Below are 26,691 nucleotides of genomic sequence, written 5' to 3'. Positions count from 1 at the left end.
CTGGAACAGATGATTTCATCAGATGACTGCACATAGGGCAGCTCCCCCAGGTGGTTGTCTGAGAGGTTCAGCTTTCTCAGGTTGATGAGCCCCCAGGGGATGACTGAGGGGAGGGAAGGCAGGCAGTTGGCAGAGAGATCAAGCTCTGTGATCTGGCAGGAGATGTCTATGAGCCAGTCGAGATCCACCCAGGGCAACTTGAGATGGGACCATCTCACCCGAAGTGCCTGGGGTTGGAAAGAAAGGAACGGCACATGGGAAAGCTGAGTCTAGGCCCAAGGTGGGCCTGGAATAAAAGGTGATTCATTCAATTGTGAGTCCATGTACCCAGCCTCGCTGGAGTCCTATCCTGAGGCACCAAGACCATGGCTATCTTGTCTCCCCAGCACCCACCATGTAGCTAGCAGAGGAGGCGGCTAGTCTGATCTGTGCATGTGTTCCACAGGTAATCTGTGCATGGCTCCAAGTCACACTCCAGCAGGTGCTAGAGTCTGATCACACGTGCAGCACAGCAGCCTGGGTTCAAAGGATGCCCACTGAAACTTGGAGGACCACTTTCCAAATGGGATGAGGACTAAGGCCCAAAATATGGGTCTGGGACCTGTTTCCATGGCTCTCTTTCTGTGATTTGGGCTGCTGCCACCTGCAGCCACCTGCACTGTGCAAGGCCGTGCTGAAAACATTGGAATGGCAGAGCTCCATTTCACAGCCCACGGTAACCTGCCCAGGAAACCAACCCCTTTAGCTGTAGCAAACAGCCCAGGAAGTCAGACAGCTACTGTTATCTATAGTAACAACCCAGCCAGTTCACCAATCTCTTCTACAACCATCAGACGCAAACACCCAGGACTTTAATATTAATACTATTAATAATGGACAGCTTCCCTAATTTTGTGCCTGCTTCCAGTTTAGGATCAACCTGAGAAAGCTAAGCAAGTCCCACAAGAACCCTACTTCCAGCAAGGCCTCCAACTTTCCTGGTCCACAGCCTCCAGGGATGACACAAGGAAACCTCCCCTTTGCTCTGCTGAGGCTTCCCCAGTCAGTGGCTCTGAGTTCTGCCACATTCAAGCGACAGTCCAATCCCTTTGTGGGAAGCCCAGAACAAATATTTTCCTCATGTGGCTGGTCTTTGTTTCTTTCCACAGGAGGAAGTCAGAAATCCCAGTGGTTTGCTGTTGTTGGGCAGCAAACAGGTCCTGGTTAAATACATAAGAGCAGGACTTTTTCTTCTAGACTAATGAATTTGGGATTCAATTAGGTTTCTGTGAAGAAGAAATCTGATTTTTTAGCTTATTTCTCCAGAGAAATTGAAAATCCACAACTTAAAATTACAGGGACATAAATATAAACAAAAATTAGTGTTTCACAAATGGGAAAATGTAAGAACCGTAGAGATTGTGGGAAAGGTACCAATACATGAGTTAAATCAGAAGCAACGGAGCGGTGACCATTTCTGACCGCTAGATGGCAGTGTGCACCTTGTCTTTATCTCTCCATTCGCCAACTCCCACAAGGACTGTATGCCAGCACCCCCAACCCAGGGACTGAGGCCCATCTTCATCTCCTTCATTTGTTTGGACAAAGTCCAGAGAGAGGAATCTTAGCTTCAGATAATTTTATTAGATAAGTCACTCAATCGCTCTGGGTGTTTTATTGTTGCTACTATTTTTCTCACCTTAAAATTTTAAGTCTGGAAAAAAAATCTAAAAATTGCAGAATTGTTGATCTAGGACCCAATGGACACCCACAGTCCTGGAGTCACCAGTTGTGAGTGGTATAACATAACACTTCACCCCTAAATATGCAAGCACATATCTTGGAAGAACAGGAATGTTTTCATACAAAACATACACTTTTCATGAAACATAGCATCAATGCAAGACTAGCCAGTCTTGCCAGGTGTGGTTGCACATGCCTTTAATCCCAGTACTTCAAGAGGCAGAGGCGGGGGATCTTTGTGAGTTCCAGGTCAGCCTGGTTTACATAGTGAGTGCTAAGCCAACCAGAGCTACAGGGAGACCCTGTCTCAACAAGCTAAGTAACAAACCAAAAGCAAAACCAAAAGCAAAACCAAAAGCAGACTAGCCAGTCCAAAGCTCATTTTCAAATATCCACAGTTATCTCAGAAATGGATTTTTTTTTTTTGGCTTTTTTTGAGACACGGTCTCCTTGTAACCCCAGCTGTCCTGGAACTCACTATGTAGACCAGGCTGGCCTTGAACTCACAAAGATCTGCCTGCCTCTGCCTCCCAAGTGCTGGGATTAAAGGTGTGTGCCACCATACCCGGCCTAGAAATGGATTTTTAACAAATTTTTTAATTTATTTTTATTTTATGTGTGTGAATTTATATGTCTGTATGTATGCAAGTGCACTCATGCCATACAATGCCTGTGGAGGTCAAAAGAAGGTATCGGATTCCTCTGGAACTGGAGTTAGTCACCATGTGGGTGCTGGGGATCGAACACAGGTCCTCTGCAAAAGCATCCAGTGCTCTTAACTGCTGAGCCAACTCTCCATCCCCCAGAAATGGATTTTTTAACTAGTCTGTGCTCTGGCCCAGGATCCAATTGAGAATGACACTTTGTGAAGTTTTAAAAAGCCTTGTGCTTTTTTTAAGACTAGGGAGCATCCTCATGCTTTTTAGGGACTTTAAGACATTGGCATTGTAATTTACAGGTCATTCCAGTTGTCCTTATGAAATTATGCCACCATCTCACTAGCTCAGGAATGATATAAGTGAAGTAGATACCACTTGAGATTCCAGTTAAGCATTTTTGGCAGACGTGAGACCATGTTGCATCATTCCTACAAAACCCCACCAGGGGGCATCAGATATCAGGTGATTCTACCCCTGGCTCCGGGTTTGATTCCAGGTTGAGGTGGGCTTGTCAGATACATAATTGGTGAAGGTCCGTTTTACCCTTTGTGCTTAACAAGCACCCTGTGGGGGTGATATTCTGACACGGTGTGTATATTCCGTGTTTCTGCACAATTTCTTAGAGTGGGTTTCACATAGTCTTGCCAAGTGGTGATTTTTCCCAAACTTTCTATCTTTCTACATTTATTATCTGGCATGACTTTTGCAGAGGAGTGCCCCCCTCCACCACGTGCCCACCTCATGTAATTGTCATTCACTCTGGACTCACAGATTGTTTTCTTTAGTTAAAATGTTCCAATTCATTATTAGCACCATTTCTTTTGATGTCCAAGTGGTTCCCAGCTAGTCCAGGGGGAAATCCCCCGGGGGTGCCTGTGCTTTTTCAACACGCTCCTGTCACCAGGTAATACCTTACTCCCTTGCAAATTCAGATGTTCCAGGCCCTTATCATGCTATCCAGGGAAAATCCTGGCCTCAGGTCTGATTTCCTTAGAGGAAAATGGCATTCAGAAGCCAAGGTCTAGGCATTAGGTGTGCTTGTCACTGCTGGAGTAGAACCACTTCTCAGCCCACAGGACTGGACACAGTTCTGTGGTTGCCACGAGTCATTCTGATGCGTCCAGATCAAACCCAGACACACAGGGATCTTTCACCTGGCACTGCTGGTTTTAATCTAGCAAGTAATCAGTTTGGAGTGAGGGCTCATCTGGGCCCAGGATTTCTTATGGCTGGGGGGTTCTTGCAGAGCCCCATGGCCTCCATGGGAAACACTAGGGTAAACCTGACAGCCAGCCCAGCAAGAGGTCAAGAGGATTGTCACTGGTGGCCTTTGCAATACCATGGCTAAGAAGGGCCCCCAGGACCTGGCTTCCTCTTTTCTGGGCTCACAGAGATGTATCCAAGTCCTGGGAGTCAGGGACAGGAATTGGCGTGAAGCCATGGTGTCCAAACTGCATCTCAGTTCTCTCTACTCATTTGGGGTGCCTGTCACCACCACTTGCTCTCAAATGTCTTGGACCCAAGCTGAAATACCAACCAAAAGCAAGATGAAATGACCCCTTTCACATCTGCACCCTGAACTTCATAGGCCTCTTCCCTCCCACCTGAATCCTGTACTCCTGTAAGCGCCCTGGGGAGTGGTCTGCTTTCTGTTGCCATGAAAATATACCTGAGGTTAGCAGCTTTCTAAAGATAGGAACTCCAAGTGGCTCAGAGATCTGGCAGAGCATGGTGCAACTATGACTTGGGCCTAGGGAGCGACTCCTTGGCTATATCACAGCAGCATCATGGTGGGAGCATGGGAGGGAGGGAGAAGGAGGGAGATCATAGGATGAAAAGAAGCCAGAGAGGGATTCAGAGGCCAGGCTTGTGCATCAGTGACAACCCACTCTATGAAACCACAGTTAATCCCTTCTGAGGGTGATGCCTCCAACCACCCAAACACTATCCATCAGGGTCCATCTCTTCAAAGTCCTACCACCGCCTTTAGATACTTCCACATTAGAGACCAGTTCTCCAGCACTTGAACCCTCGGGGGACAAATCATATACACCACAGTACCCTGTTTCTTCACCTCCCAGCTGGAGCATGTGTTAACATAACAGAAGAGGGTCATTATCTTGGTTAACACATTTGTACATCTAGCAACATTTTCTTATGTAGTACTGAATGTGTCAACTGTTAGATGCTCAGGGAGTTTAGGGTTCAGACAACAGAGGTGTGTGTGTGTGTGTGTGTGTATACATGCATGTATTTGCAAGCCTCTGGCTACCTTGGCTCAGGGAGTTCTTGATCTTCATGGACTCATATGAGTGAATGTTAGGGCCCACAAAGCCAAGAAAGAATGCTTGTATGGAAACCCCCGTGCCTCTTGCAGGGTGACAATTTTATCAGAAGAAAATCACCCAAAAGAAATGAGTGAAGTGTGTTCCATTGCTTCCTTAGACACGAGGAAGAGGAGGAAGTAGATGCCAACACCTGTTCCTAGAGCTCTTTCTAGGTTTACTCCCATTGCGTTTCTTGACATCTGATAAGCTCAACTCCAGGGAGAAAGAGCAGGCAAGCCTTCTACCTGGTCTTAGGTTACCTTGGAAACTTTGATTTACATGTTTTATCATCTCTGCTGCACAGACATTGCAGGGTACCTCGGTGTTCCCAAAGTCCCAGAGAGCAAAGAGGAAGAACATCCAATTAAAATGATGACCATGCACTTGACATAGAGACAAGCTCAACAAGCCCTGAAATGCTTGTTGCTTGTTTGTGTTAGTCTGGGCAGAATCACCTCAAACTGGGTTCTGAGGGAGCACAGCCAGCCATTGCATAATCCTGTCCCGGAAGGCTGAACAACAAAATCAAAGACAGCTGGCTGCCAACTGTTCAGCTCAGTGGTCCAGCCACGCCCCACCCCAGGTGAAAACAGATGGAAAATGTATTCACCTTTGTTCCCAGGTGCTGGGCCAAGTAAAAGGAAATACTGCATTCTCCAAGTGGCACCAAGAAATGGTTTGGAGGCTTGTTTTCCAAGGTAGTGGTGATGGGGACTCAGGTTGTTATGGGTTTTAGGCTGGTGAGATGGCTCAGTGGGTAAAAGTGCTTGCATGCAAGTCTGACAATTTGAGTTTGATCCTGGAACCCATGTAAAGGTAGAAGGAGAGAAGTGACTCCTGGGGGCCTCCTGCTCTGGTGATGGAGGCTGGATCACAGAAGGCCACCGGACATGAAGTACCACAGTGAAAATGGGCCACAAGGGCATCTCTTTATTTTTTTTTTCCAAAAAAATTTTTATTGCATTTTATTTATTTTATATGCTTGTGTGTATATATGTATGGGTGCACATGCCACAGTGCATGTGTGGAGGTCAGCAGACAACTTGTGGGAATTGGTCCTCTCCTTCTACTATATGGGTCCCAGGGACTGGACTCTGGTCATTAGGCTTGGAGGCAAGTGCCTTTACCAGCCATCTTACAGGCTCTCACATTTTTATGTCACTGTAACCCTATTGGAGTTAAAATAAGAGCTGGAGTTTAAGATGCTTTTAGCCTGACTGTGAAGTTCCAATGATTGAGGCCGGAAATTGAGTCTAGAACAGACATGGAAAAGAGCTGTTGGCTCGCTCCAGGACTGGCTTGGTTGTGTGGTGAGCAGCCTTCTAAAGTGGAATACACTGATGTTTGCCCCTTACCAGGTCTCTGCTGCCCCTCTGTGAAGAATTCATAGGTCTGCTTCTTGTGTTCCCATCTCATTGTTCATGTCATGATTCCCTGCTTGACTTACAGCCCACTGAGTCAGAATCCTAAACCACTAGAGGCTGTAAGTTCTTTGAAGGACAGACTACTGCTCAGGGACAGCAGGGCATGGCACACTAAAAGAGGCAGTCAACAGAGATTTGTTTGGGTGTGATACACATGTTAAAATGGGGGAACACACAGAATGCTCTAAAGTTGTTTTGTCAGTCCTTGGCCCATAGAAATCCAATGCTTTCTTTCTTCAACAAAAATTCCCTAATAGTGGAATGCCTCCTTCTTCATTTGGGGCTTTGTTCCTTAGACCAGTCAGAACTGTGGCAGCCCTAGGAAGTCCATAAATGGAAACCAGTCAGATAACGCCAGAAGGGTTTTGTGGTTTAGATCTGGACTATCCCCCAAAGTCTAGTGCTATAGGTTGAGTCTTGCCTGTGCTATTGGGAGTTGGTGGAAAATCAAGAAGCTGGGCTTAGAGGGAAGTCTTCTAGGCACTGGGGGTGTACCCTTGAAGATGTTGGGACCTAACCCCTCCTCTCTGGGCCCCTTGGATTCTTAGCCCATGAATAGAATGGCTCGCTCTACCATACATTCTCAACATGCTGCCTGGCCATATGGCAAAGCAACAGGGCCCTTGAAACCTCTGAAAGAGTGAGACAAAACAAACCTTCCCTCTTTATTAGTTTATTTCTCTTGTATATTTTGTTAGAGCGAAGAAAAACTGACTAATAAAAAGGAAAAGTCAAGACCTGATATTTCCAGAACATTTTATAACGCACACCCACAGATTATAAAGGAAAAGAAAGAATCAGATTCTTGAAAACCAAAAGGATGCCTGTTGAGAGTAGATTAGAAAGGCAATTTTAAAAGTTAATGAAAATGACAGCAAAATCAGTCACTAAATCAGAGGAGAGCCCTTGAGAGCCTAGGGAATAAAAGGAGAATTTCAAAAAGAACTTGAGACTATGTGCTCCAGAGAGCAGGTGGCGGGGGTGGGAGGAATGGCTCAGTGGTTAAAAGTGCTTGTTGTGCAAACATAATGACTGGAATTTGGATCCCTAAAACCCACATAAATACAGGGTGGGCGTGGCAGCCCACCTATAATTCCAGTCTTGGAAGGCAGAGACAGGGAGTCCCTAGCACAAGCTAACTAGCAAGGCTGTCCATCTTCCAGAGCTCTGGGTTTGACTGAGAGACCACGCCTCAGTGAATATGGTGGAAGAGAGCTGAACAATGATTCCCAACATCAGCCTCAGGCCTCTGCATGCACACACACCCATGTGCATGGGCACCGACATGCATGTGTGCCCCACCACATGCAAGCATGCATACATACACACATACATATCACACACAAAAAATGAAAGAAGAAAACCTTAGAAAATTTTTTAAAGGGGGGAGGCAAGTTTCCTTCTAATCTTGAAAGTACTTACTCCATGAACTGAATGACTGAATGAGAGGAAAAGTAAAATTGGTTCTGCTAAAAATATTGTAAATGTCAGTGTCAGTAGTGGTTAGCTGCCAATATAATATAAAATAAAGGAAACATTACCATAGAAACCAGCTAAATGAAAAATATAAAATACAAAAATAACTTACAAGACCAGGTCGGATAAGATGTTAAAAAATTTCTACCAGTGGGGCTGGAGAGATGACTCATCAGTTAAGGGCACTGGCTGCTCTTCCAGAAGAGCAGGGTTCAGTTCCTAGCATCCATAGGGTGACTAACAACTATCCCTAACCCAAGTTCCAGGGAACCCAGTGTTCTCTTCTGGCCTCCATGGGCATTGTACAACATGAATGCATGTATATACATGCAAGCAAAACTGGATGCAACACATAAAATAAATAAATAAATAAATTTAAATTTATACACGTGATCTGTTCTTATAAGGGTATTTAAATGGCTAATCTTAGGCATCAACTAAGCTGCATGAAGGAATGCCTGGTGGCCTGGTAAAGCATTACTCTGGGTATGTCTGAGGGCACTTCCAAAGGAGACCAGTGTGTGAGTCAGTGAACTGAGTGCAGACCATCTACCCTCAATGTGGGCAAGTGTCATCCTATCAGCTGAGGACTGGGACAGAACGAAAAAGCAGAGATTGCTGTCTTTCAGTCTTAGACTGAACATTCTTCTCACAGACAGCAGAGCTCCAGGTTCTCAAGCTTTGGACTCTAGGATTTAACATCAGTGGTCTCTGGGTTCTCACACTTGGACTCATTGGTATCATGAACACCCTGCGGTGTCCATCTTGAAGAGGACATATCACGGGTGCTTAGGCTCCATAGTTAGATAGGCTAATTCCCGATAATTATCTATCATCTATCTGTCTGTCTGTCTGTCTATCTACCATGTATCTTTTTACCAATCAATATTATTTTTTAAATATTTATTTTATTTTGGGGACTGGAAAGATTGCTCAGTGGTTGAGACTACTGATTGCTCTTACAGAGGATCCAGGTTAAGTTCCCAACACCCACATGGTGGCTACCAACTGTTTGTAACTCCAGTTCCATGGGATCTGACGCCCAATAAATTCCTACAAGAATTGCATGACATGGACGTGGGTGCACCTACCTACATGCAGGCAATACACTTATCACATAACATAAAAATAATAAACAAGATATTTCTAAAAAGATTTATTTTATTTTATATTTATGTGTCTCTGTGTGTGTCTGTGTACATGCTCATGTGTGCTGGTGCTGTAGAGGCCAGAAGAGGGTGTCAGATCCCCTGGAGCTGGGGTTGCAGGTGATTGTGAGTCACCTGACATAGGTGTTGGGAACTGAATTCAGCAAGCTCTCTTAACGGCTGAACCATCTTTCCAGTCTCTGTCTGTCTGTCTATCAGTCTGCTGGCTTGCCTGTCTATCTTCTATCTTCTATTTTTAAGCTATTCATCCTATTTGCTCTGACTCTCTCAGGAACTCTGACTAATATCAGAACAATTATGATCTAGAGCTGTGATCAGATGATAGCATCTTCTTACCAACTCCTTCCAGTTCATACAAAGCTCCTTTCAACCTCAGTATCCCTGCAAGGTTGGTGCAGTTTGTTTTACAGAAAGAGTCTCAGAGTTGACCTAGTCCTGTTACAGAATCAGGACTTTAGTTTGGATGCTCAGTGCTGGATCTGGCTCCCTTCCTACTACAAATGCATGCTCGCATGGCTTTGGGGAAGCTGACCATCCGAAGGCCCCATCAGAGGATACCAGAGTAGCTCCATGGTCACAAATGACAAATGATCACACTCCAAAAATACAGTGAATCTAAATCTTTTTATGTGTCAACAAAGGACAAAGGAGATAAGAGAAAAATCCATGAAAGTGTAGGAAAAATGACAGCAGCCCATGAAAGATTGCAAAGGAAAAGAGCAAATGGAGGAATTATAAAGCTACACCCCCTAGTAAACAATGGGAGAACCCCAAAGGGCAGGGGCTAGAGAATGAGTTGTTTTCCCATAGGAACCTTCCCCATTGATTGGCTGAATTCTAAGACATGAAGGAAAAGTAAATTACAAATGCAGGCTTCCTACACATCTTATCCCTCACTTGCTGAGACAAAGGCAAAGCAAAGAGCGAGATCAATGACCTGGGACATCTAGATCAACTCTACCTCCAAGGCTCAGAAAAAATCATGGAAAAGGGGGCAGAAAGACTGTAAGAGCTGGAGATTGGGGAGGAGTGCTGTGAAATGCTGTCTTCTGGCCAGGACATGACCATTACGTTCATGAGCTCATGGCAGCTATGGTTACCTGCACAAGACCTGTGTAGAGCAAGTCAACAAAATCAGTCAACATTCTGTCAGGCAATACTAATTGGACTCAGTGGGTTAAACAAACAAAAAAAAAGAAGAAAGAAAAAGAAAGAAAGAAAGAAAGAAAGAAAGAAAGAAAGAAAGAAAAAGAAAAGACAGGAGAGTGGGAGAGGGATGTGTTGGGAGGTAACGAAAGAAAGAAAGAAAGAAAGAAAGAAAGAAAGAAAGAAAGAAAAGACAGGAGAGTGGGAGAGGGATGTGTAATTGGGGAGAGTGGTGGAATTTTGGGGTGGACATGCAAGATATGCTGTATACATGTATGCAATTGTCAAAAATATAGTTTTATTTATATAGTTTTAAGATAAAAAAAATTTTATGTGTGTGTTTTGCTGAATGTGTGTAAGTGTATGCTGTGCCTGCCTGGTACCCATGGAGGCCAGAAGAGGACAACAGATCTGTAACTGGAGTTAAGGATGGGTATTAGCCATCATGTGGGTTTTCTGGGAACCGAACTGTGTCCTCTGGAAGAAGAGCAAGTGCTCTTAACTCTGGAGCCATCTCTCTAGCCCAATAAAGACACATACTGCTCTTGCAGAGGTCCTGAGTTCAGATCCTAGCACCCACATTGGGTAGCGCACAGCTGCCCGTAACTCTAGCTCCAGGGAGACCCAACCTCTCTGATCTCTGCAGGCAATGCACTCATGTATACATACCCACACGCAGACACACACACACACACACACACACACATACACACACACACACACTTAAAAAATGAAATAGGTCTTTAATAATATCTGGGAGATTTTTGTCCTCCTCCAGAGCTAACAAATGAACTGACTAGGCTGAAATAAAAGATTTACTTACAAAAATAAAAATTCCCAAAGTGATACAATAAAAGTAAAAGCAAAATAAAGACCCATTCCCAAAGCCTCCTAATTCAATAGATATTATTTTCAATCAGAAAATTTAAAGAACGAACAGTCCCTATGTTATGTAAATGGATCCTTAATACAGAACTCACTTCATTTTATGAGTCAAAACTAGGAATTTTGAAAAGCCATTAAAATTCCAGGTTGGTTGCATGTATGTACATGGATACAAAAACTGCCATAAAATCCATTTAAAATAGAATACAACGAAGCCAAACGCAAAGATTTTGATTCTAAGGCCACATAAGGTCTACCCAGAAAACTGGGTAGCCACTAGCATGGCGGTGACTTAGACCCTGAAAACACAGCTGGCTCAATCAAAGACAGAGAAGCACAGTGCACCTCCCTGGTCAGCTGAATGCCAGAAGCTGCTAAGCAAATCTGTCACAGGCTTCACTCATGTTCTGCTGTTTGCAGCACTGGTGACTGAACTCAGGGCCTCCTGCAGGCAAACACGCTACCCCCGAGCTATGGCTCCACCCCTAAACTTCTTTAAAAGTTAGTTTTTATAAAAGAAATCGATAATGCCCCCCCCTTTTTTTTCTTGTACTATTTTAGTTGTACTTTTAAGTAAAGGAAAATTATAAGAAATCTCCCATCACAATTTAGCTAACAGTTATTTGAGAAAGACAAAACTGAAGAATGAAAATTCCCTGTGCAGTTAGCAAAGCTTTTCAACTTATGATTGAGAGAGGACCCAGGTTCCTCAGCTTTTAAATAGAGTCAAGAATTCTGCCTCACAATTACATAAGAGATCAAAATAGACTATTTAGCAAAGCATGTTTTAAGTCACAATCTATGTAAACAGAAGGGACATTTTACATACATAAATTTCAACCATCTATCCATTTAAGCAGTCAATCATCCATTCATTCATGAATGCATCCAAACATATATCCATGCAATCACACATCCATACATCATCCATCCATCCATCCATCCATCCATCCATCCATCATCCATGCATGCAGTCAACTATTAATCCTGTTCAAGATCTATACTGAGGGTCAATCATGGGGTGAGCACAAGTGGCCAGGGTACCTGCTTTCAAGAAGCTTTTGGTTAAGTAGAGGAACTGACATTAAACAGGAATTTCATCCAAGCAACCTTATACTTTGTTAAGTGCTATGAATACAACAGACAGGAAGCTCTGAGAGATGAAGAAGGTGTGTCCAGACCTGTGGGCTAAGGAAGAACTTCGTGAGGCTGTTGTGTAGAGCTGAGATTTGCAGGGTGTCTTGGGGTCATGGGGCAGTGTTGAGTGTTAAGAGGGCAGGGTTGCTTTTTCCACTGGTATAGCATGGTTAATATAGTTTCTCTCTACTCTTGGGCATTTGGAGGTTGCCCTTCAATTTCTCCTTCTTATGAATAGTAAGCTTTGACCATGTTTGTGACAGTCACTATTCATTTCTTTTCTTTCTTTCTTCTTTTTTTTTTTTTTCTTTTGGCCTTTTTGAGATAGGGTCTCCCTGTAAGCCTCAGCTGTCCTGGAACTCACTGTGTAGACCAGGCCAGCCTTGAACTCACAGAGATCCACCTGCCTCTGCCTCCCAAGTGCTGGGATTAAAGGCGTGTGCCACCATGCCTGGCTCATTTCTTTTTAATTATGTCTTACAGAAAGGAAATTCAGAAAAGTTCACTGGGAGAAAAAAATTTTATAGCTTTGGCTACACGATGCCAATTACTTATGCACATATGAAACCAATTTGTAGTCTCAGGAGTGTGACACTGGTGAGCCCACTGCTCCAAGTCCTGCCAAACGTGTTATTCAACATTTCTGTTTATTTTTGCTAGTTTAGTAGGTGACAGTACTTTCAAGTTGTTTTAATTTGAATTTCTGTACAAATAAGTTTGTATATATTTTCATGCTATGATTTGCTGCCTGTGTCTTTTCATATGTGAATTAACTGCTTATTTCTCTTAAGTTCTCACCCAGTGATTCTGTAACCAAGGTGATTTCCCAGGTGTGGATCTGGCCAGGCTGCTGCTGAGTCCCAAGCAGCTGAATTAAAGTCAACCACCAATTGATGCAGAGGTATCAATCATATAACTAGTATTAACAATCTATTCTGGATTTAAATTTTGCCATTTTTTTCTAAAATATTTTCCTGTTTCCTTTTCTTTGTTTGAGATGGTGTCTCCCTATCTTGCCTAAACTATTCTGGAACTCCTGGGCTCGATGTTCCTGGCTTAGCCTCCCAACTAGTTGGGACTATAGTTGTGACCCACACCTAAATTATCACATTCTTTTAAATGTTTATTTTTTATTTTTGAAATATTTTATTTTTATTTTATGTGTATGTGTGTATTGTCTGCACCCAAGTGCACCCAAGTCATGCAATGCCCCCAGAGGACAGAAGAGGCTGTCAGATCCCCTGGAACTGGAGTTACAGACAGTTGTTAGATGCCATGTGGGTGCTGGGAGTCAAACCCGGGTCTTCTGCATGAACAGCCAGTGTTCCTAACCTCTGAGCCAGCTCTTCAGCCCTCCTTAGTGTTTATTTTAAAAATACCTTCTTAAAAGTATTTTATTTATAGGGCTGGAAAGATGGCTCAGAAGTTAAGAGCACTGGCTGCTCTTGCAGAAGACCCGGGTTTGAATCCCAGCATCCACATGATGGCTAACAACCATCTATAACTTCAATTCCAGGGGATCTGACTCCCTCTTCTGTCCTCCACAGGCACTGCATGACACAGGTACACTTACACACATGCAGGCATAACACTCATACACATAAGGTGAAAATAATAAAATATTAAGAGATTTTATTTATTATTATTTTTTAAATTTTAACTTAATTTTTATGTATATGAGTTTATGCCTGCACATATGTAAGAACACCTGTGTGGTGCAATGCCTGTGGAGGACAGAAAAGGGCCTCAGATCCCCTGGAACAGGAGTTACACAGCTTCCGGAAACACTTTGGCTTAGAATCCTGACTATTGTATGTTATGAACTCCAGTGTTTTTACTGTGCATACAAATTTTCTGCTCTTACAGAAATATAATGATTTAATTAAAAAAAACAAAGACTTTAAATATTTTCCAACTGTCATTCCTCATATAAGTATCAAATTAGTATACCTTTGGATTGCATTGTGTTAGAATGTTTGATTTTAAAAATTGTTGTTTCTAAGTGGCTGAAATACATTGCATCATTCAATGAGTTTTGGCTGGGGATTAGGACAGAATTTTTAATAACTTCTGAAATGGCCCTAAATATACTTCTGCTATTTTATGCTACACATTTATATGAAGCGGTCATTCTGTCACTAATATATACAAAATCAAAATATCAATAAATTCTGAAAAATGTTGAAAATGCAATGTCAACTATTCAGTCAAGATTTAATTCTTTATGTAAAAAAGCATACCTATTCGTTAATATGTAACTTTGCTTTCATCTTTAATAAATGGTAAAATTATATGTATATCAAAGAATTGTCTTAAGATAAGTTTCTTTATTATCTATTACCTATTCTATATATCTGTATACATATAAAATTTTCTTGGGCTAAAAGGGATTGTGATTGGAAAACTATGAAACCCTGACTGGCCTGAAACTCCCTATATAGACCAGGCTGGCCTGAAACTCACAGAAATCTATCTGCCTCTGCCTCCCTAGTGCTGAGTTTAAAGTTGTGCACCCCCACTCCTGGCAAGAAGCCCTGATTTGTATGACTGCCATATTTGTCTTATGTCCCATTAGGACAAGATGAACACCCACTTGAAAAGGTCAGTCTGTAAAAACGAGAGAAAATAATACAATGTGGAACACAGCCCCCCTCCCTTATCTCTGAGGAGATGTTCTGAGACCCTGGGAAATGCCTGGAACTGTGGTTCATTCTGAACCCTGTATATGCTATGCTATTTCCTATACCAATTATATGAGTTTAATTTGTAAATTATACATGGTGAGATAGCACTAATAAAAACCAACAATAGAATAATAATAAACAACTATAATAAAAGTTAAGTGAATACTGTCTTTCTTTCAAAATACTTTATCGCATTTCTGAACAGCCAATATCTCTTGTGTTTTGGGGCCATATTAGTTAAATAAGTGTTACTTGAGCATAGGCATTGGGCTCTCCTCAGAGATCTGGTAATGAGCCAGCTGCTTAGTAACTACTAGGCAGGTATGGTGTCCAGCTTGGATGTAGTGGACAGGGGATGTTTCACACCTGGGGTGGGATGGATGGGAATAGTGCAAGATTGCATTACAATACTTGGGATGGTATACAATTTAAAACTTAAGCATTGTTTATTCTAGAATTTTCCACTTAATATTTTTGGAACAAAATTTACTGTGAGTAACAAAACTTATGGGAAGTGAAGCCACAGGTAATGAGGGAGCACTGTAATGAGCTGAATTCCTCACCAGGGCACATGAAAAGCAAACTGGACAGGAAAATGCCCGAGTTTACTTTTGTGACCCTCAGAGGGCAGCAGAAGGCTTTCTCTTCCTCTCACAGAAGATGGTGAACAGACCAGGCTGTGGTCACTCAGGGTCTCATCAGCACTGCCCCTTAAACCTGGGAATGCCAGTTCCCACCTTTGCCACACTAACTAGTACCTTTAGCCATTCTGGGTGTGAGGAACCAAGATGGTAGCAATGTATGTACAAATACTCTGAATAACATATAATCTTGAAGAGAATCCTTTGCACCAAGTATGAGTAGTACCTAGGACAAGAGTGCAACCCAGAGGCTTTAACTGTCCTCAGGAAATGCTGCCAGCCATGGCCATGAAGCCCACTCAGCATGCTGCCCCTACTCAGCTGGAGCAATTGGCAGCCCCCCACAGGCCCCAACAAAGGCAGAGAGGCCATCTTGGCTGCCTCCTGCCATTCCTGAGCAACCTGCAGACAGAAACGTCCACCCAGTGGGTCACAGGGATGAAGACCCGCTTCAGCACTAACAGCATGCAGCTCAGCTCTGACACCAAGACAGCTCAGTTGGGTCACCAAGAGTTAAACTACATAAGCCAGAGCAATCCAAGGAGTAATAAGAATAGTACATCTAAATGGCCAGCAGAGGTGGATTCTGGCAGCCTGAGGACCAGGTGATGGTCAACACAGAAAAGTGAATAATGGATGCTAGATCTGGACTGGCTGTGCCTTCCACAGAAGCCCAAATGACTTTAAAAACACCCACTAAAGCTGGGTGATGAATTCTTGCAATCCCAGCCCATAGGAGCCGGAGGCAGAATGACCAAGAGTTCAAGGTCATCCTCAATACATAGCAAGTTCAAGGCTAGTCTGAGCTACAGGCAATCTTGCCCACTCCCCAAAGAAAAGAAAAAGAAAACAAAAACAACAACAACAAAAATCTATGGGCTGGAGAGAAGGCTTAGCGGTTAAGAGCACTGACTGCCCTTGCAGAGGACATGGCTTCAATTCCTAGCACTCACAGCTGCTAACAACCGTCCGTAATTTCAGCTCCAGGGGAATCTGACACCCTCTTCTGATCTTTGCAGGCATTCCAGAACACAGGTGCACTTACAAACATACACATAAAATAAAAATAATAAAATAATATTTTAAAAAATATACTAAGCTGGGCACAGTGATGCTCACTTGTAATCCCACATTCAGGATTCTGAGGTAGGAGAATTGCAAGTTCAAAGCCAGCATCGGCTATATAGTGAGGTGCTGTCACAAAACAAAACAAAACAAAACAAAACAAACCCTAAACTACAGGAACCAGTGGGGTAATCAGAGCACACATGCAAACCAGGATGTCACACATGGTGGTCATCCTCAAACGATGCTATATGGCACCTGATGATTGCTGAAGCAGACCTGGAGGCTTCCTGGTCTTGCCTGTGCTTCCACGATGGCTACTTCACTAAGATCACTGCCATGAATGGCAGCAAAGTCAAGGGCATTTTCAGGCCATATATCATGTGAGCAGAGTACCCTTTTAATCTAGCATCAGGAGCTCAGTATTTGGAAGTGAAAATGTCAGCTCAACCCCATAGGATACCTGGAAAGGTGGTGAGCTTACGTGGGCTTCCTGAGCCATCACCCTTGTCTTCTCTTCAGTAGCAGCACAGGGGTGACCCCTCACAGGCCAGAGATTACAGGGCGGCCAGAGGCGCCCATCTAGGGCACTTGCCTTTAAGAGTCACTTTAATCACAAAAGTAACACCTGCTTTGGAGGCCCAAAGAGGGCATATGAGTCAGGCTGCACTGCAATTTCATTTCCTCTTCTGATATGAGCCAGAAGAGCCCAGGAAAGGAAGAGCAGCGTTGTCTATTATTTGTCTTCTCATTGGTAAAATGCAATCATCACTCCATGCCTCTTGCCAGCCATAGCACAGAGGCAGGAGTCACCTTGCTGGAGAGATGAGAGATGGCTGGTCCTCTCTGCTTTAATCTTATGACAAGAAAATCAAAGATACTGGCTGTCAACCTCAGGGGCAAACTAAAATCACCTGGGGGAAGTTTCAGAAACTCTGGAGGCCTGGTCCCACCCCTAGAGACTTTATTTATCAGGGTAGTGTGCAGCTTGAACATGGGGGATTTTAAGACTCCCAGGAACTCCTGAGTATAGGAAAGTCAAGCCAATTTGCTTACAGAGGTCTGCTTTAGGAACTGAATCCTGGGGAAAAGCTATGCATGCAGGAGATGCAGGCTCTGGTCTGGACAGCAACACTGTCTGTTGCTGGGAAACACGGGCAACGTAACACAGGTAACAATGCCTTGTACCTCAGTAGTTTCATGTAGAACACACACTGCATTCCTTGCAATATTGTCTGATGAAGTGCTAATGAATTAAATATAATTAGGCTGGGCATGGTATCCCATGCCTTTAATCCCAGCACCAGGAAGTTAGAGGTAGGTGGACTTCTCTGAATTCCAGGCCAGCCTGGTCTACATAGCAAGTTCCACACCAGCGAAGGACAAATAGTGAAACATTGTCTCAAAAGAAAAATTAGCAGCTAGAGAGATGGCTCAGTGGTTAAGAGCACCGACTACTCTTGCAGAGGACCCAGGTTTGATTCCCAGAACACATACGGCAGCTAAAAACCATCGGTAACTCTAGTTTCAGGGGATCCGATTCCTTTTTCTGATTACCCATGGCACAACATGGGTGCACTTACACACCTGCAGGTAATACACACATACACAAAAAATAAAAAGAATAAATAAAATATTTATTTTATATTTATATATATTTATTTTATGGGCCGGACGGGGTGGCGCACGCCTTTAATCCCAGCACTTAGGAGGCAGAGGCAGGCGGATCTCTGTGAGGTTGAGGCCAACCTGGTCTACATAGCGAGTTCCAGGCCAACTGGGGCTACAGAGAGAGCCTGTCTCAAAAAGACCAAAAACCCTGGATGTTCTGATTTTTTTTTTAAAAAAGGAAAGCTATTTCACAGTATAAGAGCAGAGAGCTATAACTACAAGCTGTAGAAGAAAAGAGTTTAAAATGAAATATAACAACAAAGTTGAAGGTCTAAAGGAAATGGATGACCACCTACCAAATGTAATCTCCTAAACTGAATATAAAACAATTGGTAAATGACTTCAAAAATTTAAAATAAAGGCTTATTTGTCCAATTAGCCTTTGACAATGGTTCCCATGAAACATTTCCAGATATAGTATACCAAGTTCCTGAAACTGCTGAGAAATAAGAATAGTTGTATAGTAGTCAGTAGTTCAAATCAAGCCAATTAGTATTTATTAAGGGAATTCAAGGTTGGGTCAACATCTCACCATCATTTGTTAAACCAATGTATTAAAGTAGAAAAGCTATTGCTGTAAAAGAGATTTGCGCTAACTCAGTAACCTAGTAAATAAAATACTAAGCAAACATCAACACATGGAAACTACCTAAATATAACACATGCTTTCTTAAAAGAAATCTATAGCGAGGCTCAGAGGATCTTTAAAATCAGGGACAAGATAGACTTGCTATCATTATGATTAAACAACTTTTAAACTTTCTAGTGAACAAGATGTAAAGCTGGTTATATAAATATCTGAAAGGATGAGACCAGCTTCTTTTGAGTCTGCCAATGATATGACTTGATTGGTCTGAAGAAACTCTGCTAAAATCTACCAGAATTATTAAGGGAGTTGGTAAGGAGACTGTCTAAAGACAGAGAAGCCAAAGATTTATTCTCCACACCTGGGCCATCAGGTTGGAAAAGGAAATGGGAATGATATAAATGTATTCCCATTGGAATAGAGATCTGTGATGGTTTGTTTTAATTATCAACTTGACACACCCTAGAATCACCTGGGGAGAGAGTCTTGAAGATAAATTGTCTGGGTTGTGTTGGCCTGTGGGCAAGGATCATCTTGATTACATTAATTGATGTGGGAAGACCCAGCCTAAAAGTGGGTGTCACCATCCCTGGGTTTGGATTGTGAATTGCATGAGTGGAGAAAGTGAGCTGAGCAGCAAGCTTGTATCCATTGATTGCTCTCTGCTGTGGATGGTGGATGTAATGTGACCAGCTGATTCACAGTCCTGCCTCCCTGACTTCTCTGCCATGATGGACTGCAACCTGGAATTTCGAGCCGGAATAAACCCTCTCTCCCCTAAGCTGCTTATTGCCAGGGAATTTTATCATAACAGAAATGAACCTAGAACAGAACCCAAGATCTTTAGGGAGGGAATTATAAAATGTACATAAAGGCACTTAAATAAGGTGATCCGAAAACCGAAAACGAAAGTCTCAGACAACTTATCCAAGGTTGATGCAAAGAGAAAGAGGGCAATGTGGCCATTTGAGGAGGTGACAGATGATTTCCAAGACAGACACATCAATTGTGGTCATTTGATATAATACAATTGGGGATTTGTGGAAATTATACAGAATAGAATGTGTAATAATTAACTTTGAAAAAAAAGAAATAGGAAACTTGCATCAACAGATTGCAAGAATAATGAAGCACTTGCAATGAAAACAGTAAGGCATTTACCCACAAGCAACTGGTAGACCAGCGTACCAGTACTTAGAAACCCCAAATGCACACCAAAATATATGAAAATGCCAATGGTCTTGCTACGCAATCCAGCCTGGCCCCAAACTGGAGATCCTCCAGACTGCAGCTCCTGAGGGCTGGATTTCAGACAAGTGTGGCACTACATCCAGCAGCTTTATTTTAGAAACTGATAGAATAGCTAGTTCTCCACAAAGAGAAGAAAGCTTTCCCTAATACATCACACAAAGAGAAATATCAGAAAAAAAACCTCAAAGCTTAAAATGTAAAAATGAAATGAATAAAAATACCATAAATTGCTGGAGGGAGGGAAGGGAGAGATGGCTCAGTGGTTAAGAACATTGGTGGCTCGTCCAGAGAACCTGGTTCCAGGTCTCCTGGTGCCCTCTTCTGGCCTCTATGGGCACTGCATGCATGTGGTGCACACACATACATTCAGGCAAAAACTCATACACATAAAACAAAAAATAAACCTAGTAAAATATTTCTATAAAACAAGACTGGATATGCCCTTTATAAAATCTCTAATACATAAAGGAACTTCCAAGGTTTTAGAAAAGCATCAAATATTATCAGGCAACTCACACACAGGGATGTAAATAGTTTATGAACATATGAAAAAATTCAATAGTATTATTAATAAAAACATGAACATTAAAACCCTTTATATATATATATATGTTCATCCAATAGGCTGAGGAAAATTAAAAGGCTCTGGGTGGATTATCTTGTGCTGATCAAGGTATGGGGACAGAGAGGCTCAAATGTTGTGGAAGTGATTCTAAAGCAGCCCACTTCCAGGAACGCTGATCTGCATAAGCAGGTGTAACCTAGCTGGATAACAAGGGGCAAAACCCAGAACTCAACTGACTCAAAAGAGAAGGGCTGGGCCAACTGTGCTGCCTGAGGTACATATTTTAAAGAATAAGTTAAGGCTATTGTTGGCTGATGTAGAGGGAGTGTCACATTTAAAAAGCCAACTTGAAGATAATGTAAATGATATAATTTTTTTCTTGTTAGCTTGTTTCTAGGCAGGGTCTCAGCTATCCCAGGCTGGCCTTGCACTCACTGTGTAGCTAAGGGTGACCTTGAACCCCTCATCTTCCTGCCTCCCCTTCCCAGTTGCTGGCTCACATGCAAAAGCTATCATGCCCAGCCTCCAGCCTTGGTTCATGAAGGCTCATGTAGCTCTGAATACGGGGAGATGTGAAGGATCTCCTTCCCAAGTTAGTAAAGGGAGGCAGATCTGTAAATTTTATTGCATCTCTCTGCGTTTTCACTTGTTATAAACATATACTGCTTGTACAATTAAAACTTTTGCTAATTTAAGGAAAAATTTCAAAAGGAAATTAAAAAAACATGTCCTGTTTAACTAGCTTTGGAAAAATAGCAAAGAAAACATCAAGAAAGTCAGATTAGAAGGCCAGATTTCAGACCCTACCCACAGGCTGTGCTACTCACTGGTTTTCCAAGGCAGCTGCTAGGCTGGGTGCTGGTATCGATGAAATACTTCCTAAGCAGATGCTTGCTGGGGTCAGGGCTGTCCAGTAGGATGTAGGAACAGAAAAAGGCCCCGTGCCGTAGCAGGAATATGGCAATGTCTTCATTCCCTAATGGGACAAAACACAGAGAGCTCAGGGCATCTAGACGTCCAAATGGCCAACTCCACTCAGAGTTCAAAAATGTAAAAACTTTGGTGCTTAGAGAGCAAGCTCTTAGCTACTTCCCATGATGGGCCAAGTTCCTGGCAGCAGGAGCTCTACAGGGACTCTGCCCTTTTCAGGGCCCCACATGAGGCCCCATTTGCCATATCTGGTCCCTGCTATGAAGTGAAGGCACAAGAAGGGAGGCACAGTTATTCTGAGAAAGAAAATAACAGGGTTGGAGAGATGGTTCAGTTGGTAAAGTGCCTGCCATGCGAGTACGAGGATCTGAGCTTCACCCCCAGAACCCACATAGAAAGGGAATGTGATGGGATAAGCTTGTAATCCCAGCACTGGCGAGGTAGAGACAGATTGAGTGTGATGACCAGCCAGTCTAGATGAATAGGGAAATGCCAGGTAAAAGTGCAACCCAGGGCCGGAGAGATGGCTCAGCAGTTAAGTGCATTGGCTGCTCTTTCAGAAGACTTACGTTCAGTTCCCAGCACCCACATGGCAACTAACAACTGTCTGTAACACTAGTTCCAAGGGATTGGACACCCTCTTCTGGCCTCTGTGGGCATTGTACATATGTGGTGCACTTACAAGCAGGCAAAACACTCATACACATAAAAATAAATAAAAATTAAAAGTGAGACCCTGTCTCTCTGTCCTAAGTAATGACACCTGATGTTGACCTCTGGTCTCTGCATACTAATGTGTACTCACAGCTGCACACATGTGCATCCACACACAGGAACACATGAGAGAGAGAGAGAGAGAGAGAGAGAGAGAGAGAGAGAGAGAAAGAGAGAGAGAGAGAGAAACAGAGAGAGAGAAACAGAGAGAGAGAAACAGAACAGAGTCGCAGAAGTTGCTCCACAGAGGCCACTGGAGAATCAGAGGTGAAGCCAGAGTCCCACATTGGAAAGAAGGCCAGTGTGCACGTGGTTGAGCTGTGGAGACGCACCTGATTTGATGGCAGCATAGAGGGGCAAGCACACGATGGCGGGGAATTCATTCTTCCTGACAGCGTAGCTCTCTGGGTCAGCCCCATGTGTCAGGACCAGCAGCTTTACAACCTCCAGGTGCCCTCGCTGGCAAGCCAGGGCCAGCATCCAGTTCAGCAGTCTCTGGGTGCTGCAGGAACCTGGCAGGTGATGGGACAAAGGGAAAGTGCCACTGAAGGTGCTGGTTGCTCTCACACTCAGCTTCCCTGTGGCCATTCATAAAATCCGGCCTTCCTGTTTACCTCTGACTTGCATCTACATTATTATAAACTCACTGGCTTATCAAAGAAAGCCAAGAAAGGCCAGACTCCCAAAGGAAGGTACGGTGTGATACTGACAGATTAAAAAATTCCCGTGTGGAGACTGAGACCAGGAAGACCCTCCCAACTACTGCAGTAGTCTTTCTGGACCCCTCTTTCATTATGGGGTGCCTTCACATAGTCCGTTACTTCCAAATTACCTGTAACACACATATAAATTACTTCCATAAATGACACTTTAAAAGAAATCTTTGACAAAGGAAATAGATCTAACTTTGCAGCCTCAAAAGTCTACAGTGACTCCGTGAAGGAACCACCTACTTAATTCCAGGGCAAAGTGACATTGAGCTCACTGAAGATACAGGGACAGTGTGGGCTGAAACGATACAGTATCTTCAAGTTCAAAACAGTTAGTTATCTTCTGGATGTAGCTGCCATGGGAAAATGACTTCTATCATGTCCCCACTGCATCATGCCATTGCCTCAGTTCCAGAGGCGCAAAGTCCTTCAAGACCAAACTATCACCAGGTGTCAGAGGGTGACCTCCTCTGGGATAGGTCACTGACTAGGAATAGGGACAAAGTCAGGATGAGAGATAAGAATTCCGTGAAAAGGATCTGGCATAGGACCTGGAAACTGGAGCCTGTGCTTGGCAAATGCCCTTCTTCCTCTGTGGCCAACCAGGATTGGTGATTCTAAGGTATATCCAAAAAGGTGAATGATCTGTAATTCATTCACAGCAAGGGCATCGTGGGAAAAGAAATACAGAAACTGTAGTGCTGACTTCTGTGGAGTTGCATTCCTTTTAGGTGGCAGAACCATGGTTCTAAGGTGAGGAGCAGAGAACAGAGAGGTTGGAAACTTGCTGAAGGTCCACAGAGGGTCAGTGCCAAAGTGAAGACTTACCTCCTGGTTGGTCTAAAACCAGAGTGCTCTTCACCCCCGACAAAGAGACCATGACAATGTGTTTTCTGTGACCTAAATGCAAGGCTCCTAGAGCACCCCATCTGGGTCTCCATTCTTTCTTCTTAGATTGTTGTTTTGTCCATCTGTGCTCTTCCTATTGAGGCCCAGGACATTGTTCTCCATCCCTTCCATTCTCAGCTACTACTGGAGATAAATTGAAGGTCAGGAGCCTCAAAATCAGCAGAAAACTGCTCTGAGGTCCAGCCTAGCTTCCTGCTTGCAAAAGCAGACGACTTGAGCCCTTCCATTGTTTGCTAAGCAAACTTCTTATTCACCCCAGAAAGCCCCACTCCCTCTGAGGACCTGTCCTGCACCTAGGCAAGGCAGTGCCTTGTGCTCCCACACCTCTGTGTCTTATCACAGTTACAGTGCACCGAGTTGTTCCAGTACTTTTCCCTTATTGGTGAGCCAACGCCCCATTGAATGTTACAGAGGGCCACGACACCTTGAGTTCATTGGAGGCAAAATTACAAATTAGTATGCTATGTCCATTAAGTGAAATATTATTTAGTCATAAAAAGAATGTTCTACTGAGTCATAGAAAGTCATGGAAAAACTTTCAATGCATGTTGCTAGGTGAGAGAAACCAACCTGAAATGGCTACATAAGGGTGCAATTCCAACTAGAGTCTAGAAAAGGCAAAACCAGAAAGGCAATAGCAATGCTTGTTAATGGTTAGATGAAGAATGGGCTCTTATGGCAGTGACAATATCAAACAATTCTGTGTGATACAGTAATGGTGGGTGCACATCATTAAGCATTTGTAAAAACGCATAGATGCATGCTATACAGTGTGAGGACCTGAGGTCCCCCAAACCCAAATAAGCCAGATGCAGTAGTGTGTGACTTATGGCCAGATGGGAGGCAGAGACAGGAGAATCCATATAAGTCTGTGGGCCACCTTGTCTGGCTTACATTGCAGTGAATGAGAGACTGTCTACAATAGGTATAAGGTGAGAACCCGAGTACTCCATAGGTTATCTTCTGACCTCCACATGTGCACTGTGTCATGTGTGTACCTGCATTCATATACATACACACATCACATACATATCACAGACACAAAGATAAAAAACCCATAGAACAAACAATACCAAGAACAAACCCCAGTGTGAATTACGGACTTTGGTAATAATATATTAAAGTTAGTCTGTTAATTACAACAAACATATCAAACTAACATAAAATCAAAGAATGGGGAAACTGGAGGGGGCATATGAGAACCTGCACTTTCCTACCAAGTTTTCTGTACTTTCCTATCAATTTTCTGTAATTCTAAAAATGGCTCTAAAATCAATTGAAAATCAAGCTACAGTGACCCATATTCTTCAGTTTTTTACATTTACTTATTTGGTGTGTGTGTGTGTGTGTGTGTGTGTGTGTGTGTGTGTAGGTGTACATGCCACAGCGTTCATGAGGAAGTCGGAAGACAATTTTCAGGAGTCTTTCTTTTCACCATGTCAGTTCCAGGGATTGAACCTGGGTCCTCGGTCTTGGTGCCAAGGACCTTCACTTGCCAAGCCACCTTGCAACCCCACTTAGGTTCTTTATCAAGTGTACACGTGAAGATTTTCCTCATGAGCTAACGGGAGCAGGATGCACAGCTGCTGTGACACTGGCAGGCAGTTCTCACTTTATGGCATGCCCACTGGATGCCCTAGGCTTCCTGATTCCATTGTGGGTGAAGGCATGAAGAAATGAGAACATTTGGTTGAAGCCCAAAATGAAGGTCCTCTGAAAGGTAGTGGGAAGCTTTTGTGCTGTGATTTACCTGATAAGGACTCTAGCAATTCCTGTACAACTTCAGTGTGTCCAAAATGTGCTGCCACCACAGCTGGGTTGTCATCCGTGGGCTCTGTTGGCAGCTCTACATGTTTCTCTGTGAGTAGGTATCGAACGATCTCCAGATCCCCATGGGCTGCTGAGATGCTCAGTAGCTGACCCTGGTCAAAACAGGACAGGGCTTCAGTGAGGCCATCTTTGTTCATAAGTTTAAAAATTTTTTTATTTTTATGTGTATGAATGTTTTGCCTACATATGTGTAAATATACCCATGTGTGCAATGCCCAAGGAGACCAGAAGAGGGCACCAAACTCCCCAGAACTGGAAGTAATCTGACCACTTATTCAAAGTGCTGAGAATAAGTGATTGCTGAGTGCTCAGCCTTAAACAGGACAGCTATAGCACCCCTCCCCCAAGGCTCAGGGAACATCATGGAAGGGGGGTAGAAAGAATGCAGGAGCCAGAGGATGGGGAGGAAGCTGTGAAACACTTCTGGCCATTACATGGCCATGCACTCTTGAATCAATAGCAGCTGTGGATATCTTCACAAGACCTGCACAAGATAGGAATCATCAACATTCCATCATGTGTGTATGTGTGTGTGGGGGGGGTGCTTGTGAGGCCCCAGCCCTCCCCTAGGAGCTTTTGGCAGTTAGTGGTTGCCTGGGGGAGGAAGAGTCTCTTTCTTCGGTGGTGAAATCACTAGTAAGGTGCCCATACTCCAGTAAATACCCTCCCCCCAGTGCTCATGCAAGCAACCCTAATTGAACCCAGTGGGTCACAAAGAAAAAGAGACATGGCAATGGGAGGGCATATTGGGGCAGAAGAAGGAGAAATTCAACAGAGTGTGAGGGGGATGATGACTAAATAGGGGGCTAAAGTGCCCCAAACATATACACATGTATGAAGTAATGAATAATAATTTTTTTGGTCTGTTTTTTTAGACAGGTTCTCCCTGTAGCCCCAGTTGACCTGGAACTCACTATGTAGACCAGGCTGGCCTTGATCTCACAGAGATCCTCCTGCCTCTGCCTCCCAAGTGCTGGGATTAAAGGCGTGTGCCACCATAACCAGAATAATAAATTTAAAAAAATCTGCTCTTCTTTATGTGCATTCTATTTATTTATTTGTCTTTTTGAGACAGGGTGTCCCTGTAGCCCCAGCTGTCCTGGAACTCACTATGTAGACCAGGCTGGCCTCAAACTCACAAAGATCCACCTGCCTCTGCCTCCCAAGTGCTGGGATTAAAGGCGTGCGCC

At 43.4% G+C, this 26,691-nt stretch overlaps 1 protein-coding gene across 2 annotated transcripts in view; it reads right to left on the bottom strand.

Annotated features, from left to right (window-relative positions):
• Nucleotides 1-26,691, bottom strand: part of Lrrk1 (leucine rich repeat kinase 1) — a 167,975-nt gene that overhangs the window by 65,213 nt on the left and 76,071 nt on the right. For both annotated transcript variants that reach the window (XM_029554304.1, XM_008849539.3), the window contains exons 4-7: nucleotides 25,422-25,593; nucleotides 22,385-22,564; nucleotides 21,236-21,384; nucleotides 1-227 (exon numbers count right to left, since the gene is read on the bottom strand). In XM_029554304.1, the coding sequence (XP_029410164.1) occupies nucleotides 1-227; nucleotides 21,236-21,384; nucleotides 22,385-22,564; nucleotides 25,422-25,593 (728 nt within the window). The remainder of the gene's footprint in view (nucleotides 228-21,235; nucleotides 21,385-22,384; nucleotides 22,565-25,421; nucleotides 25,594-26,691) is intronic.

The sequence above is a fragment of the Nannospalax galili genome, unplaced genomic scaffold (genome assembly GCF_000622305.1).
Source record: "Nannospalax galili isolate Female #2095 unplaced genomic scaffold, S.galili_v1.0 scaffold124, whole genome shotgun sequence".
Classification (NCBI taxonomy): Eukaryota; Metazoa; Chordata; class Mammalia; order Rodentia; family Spalacidae; genus Nannospalax; species Nannospalax galili.
This window is presented reverse-complemented; position numbering and strand designations above follow the sequence as displayed.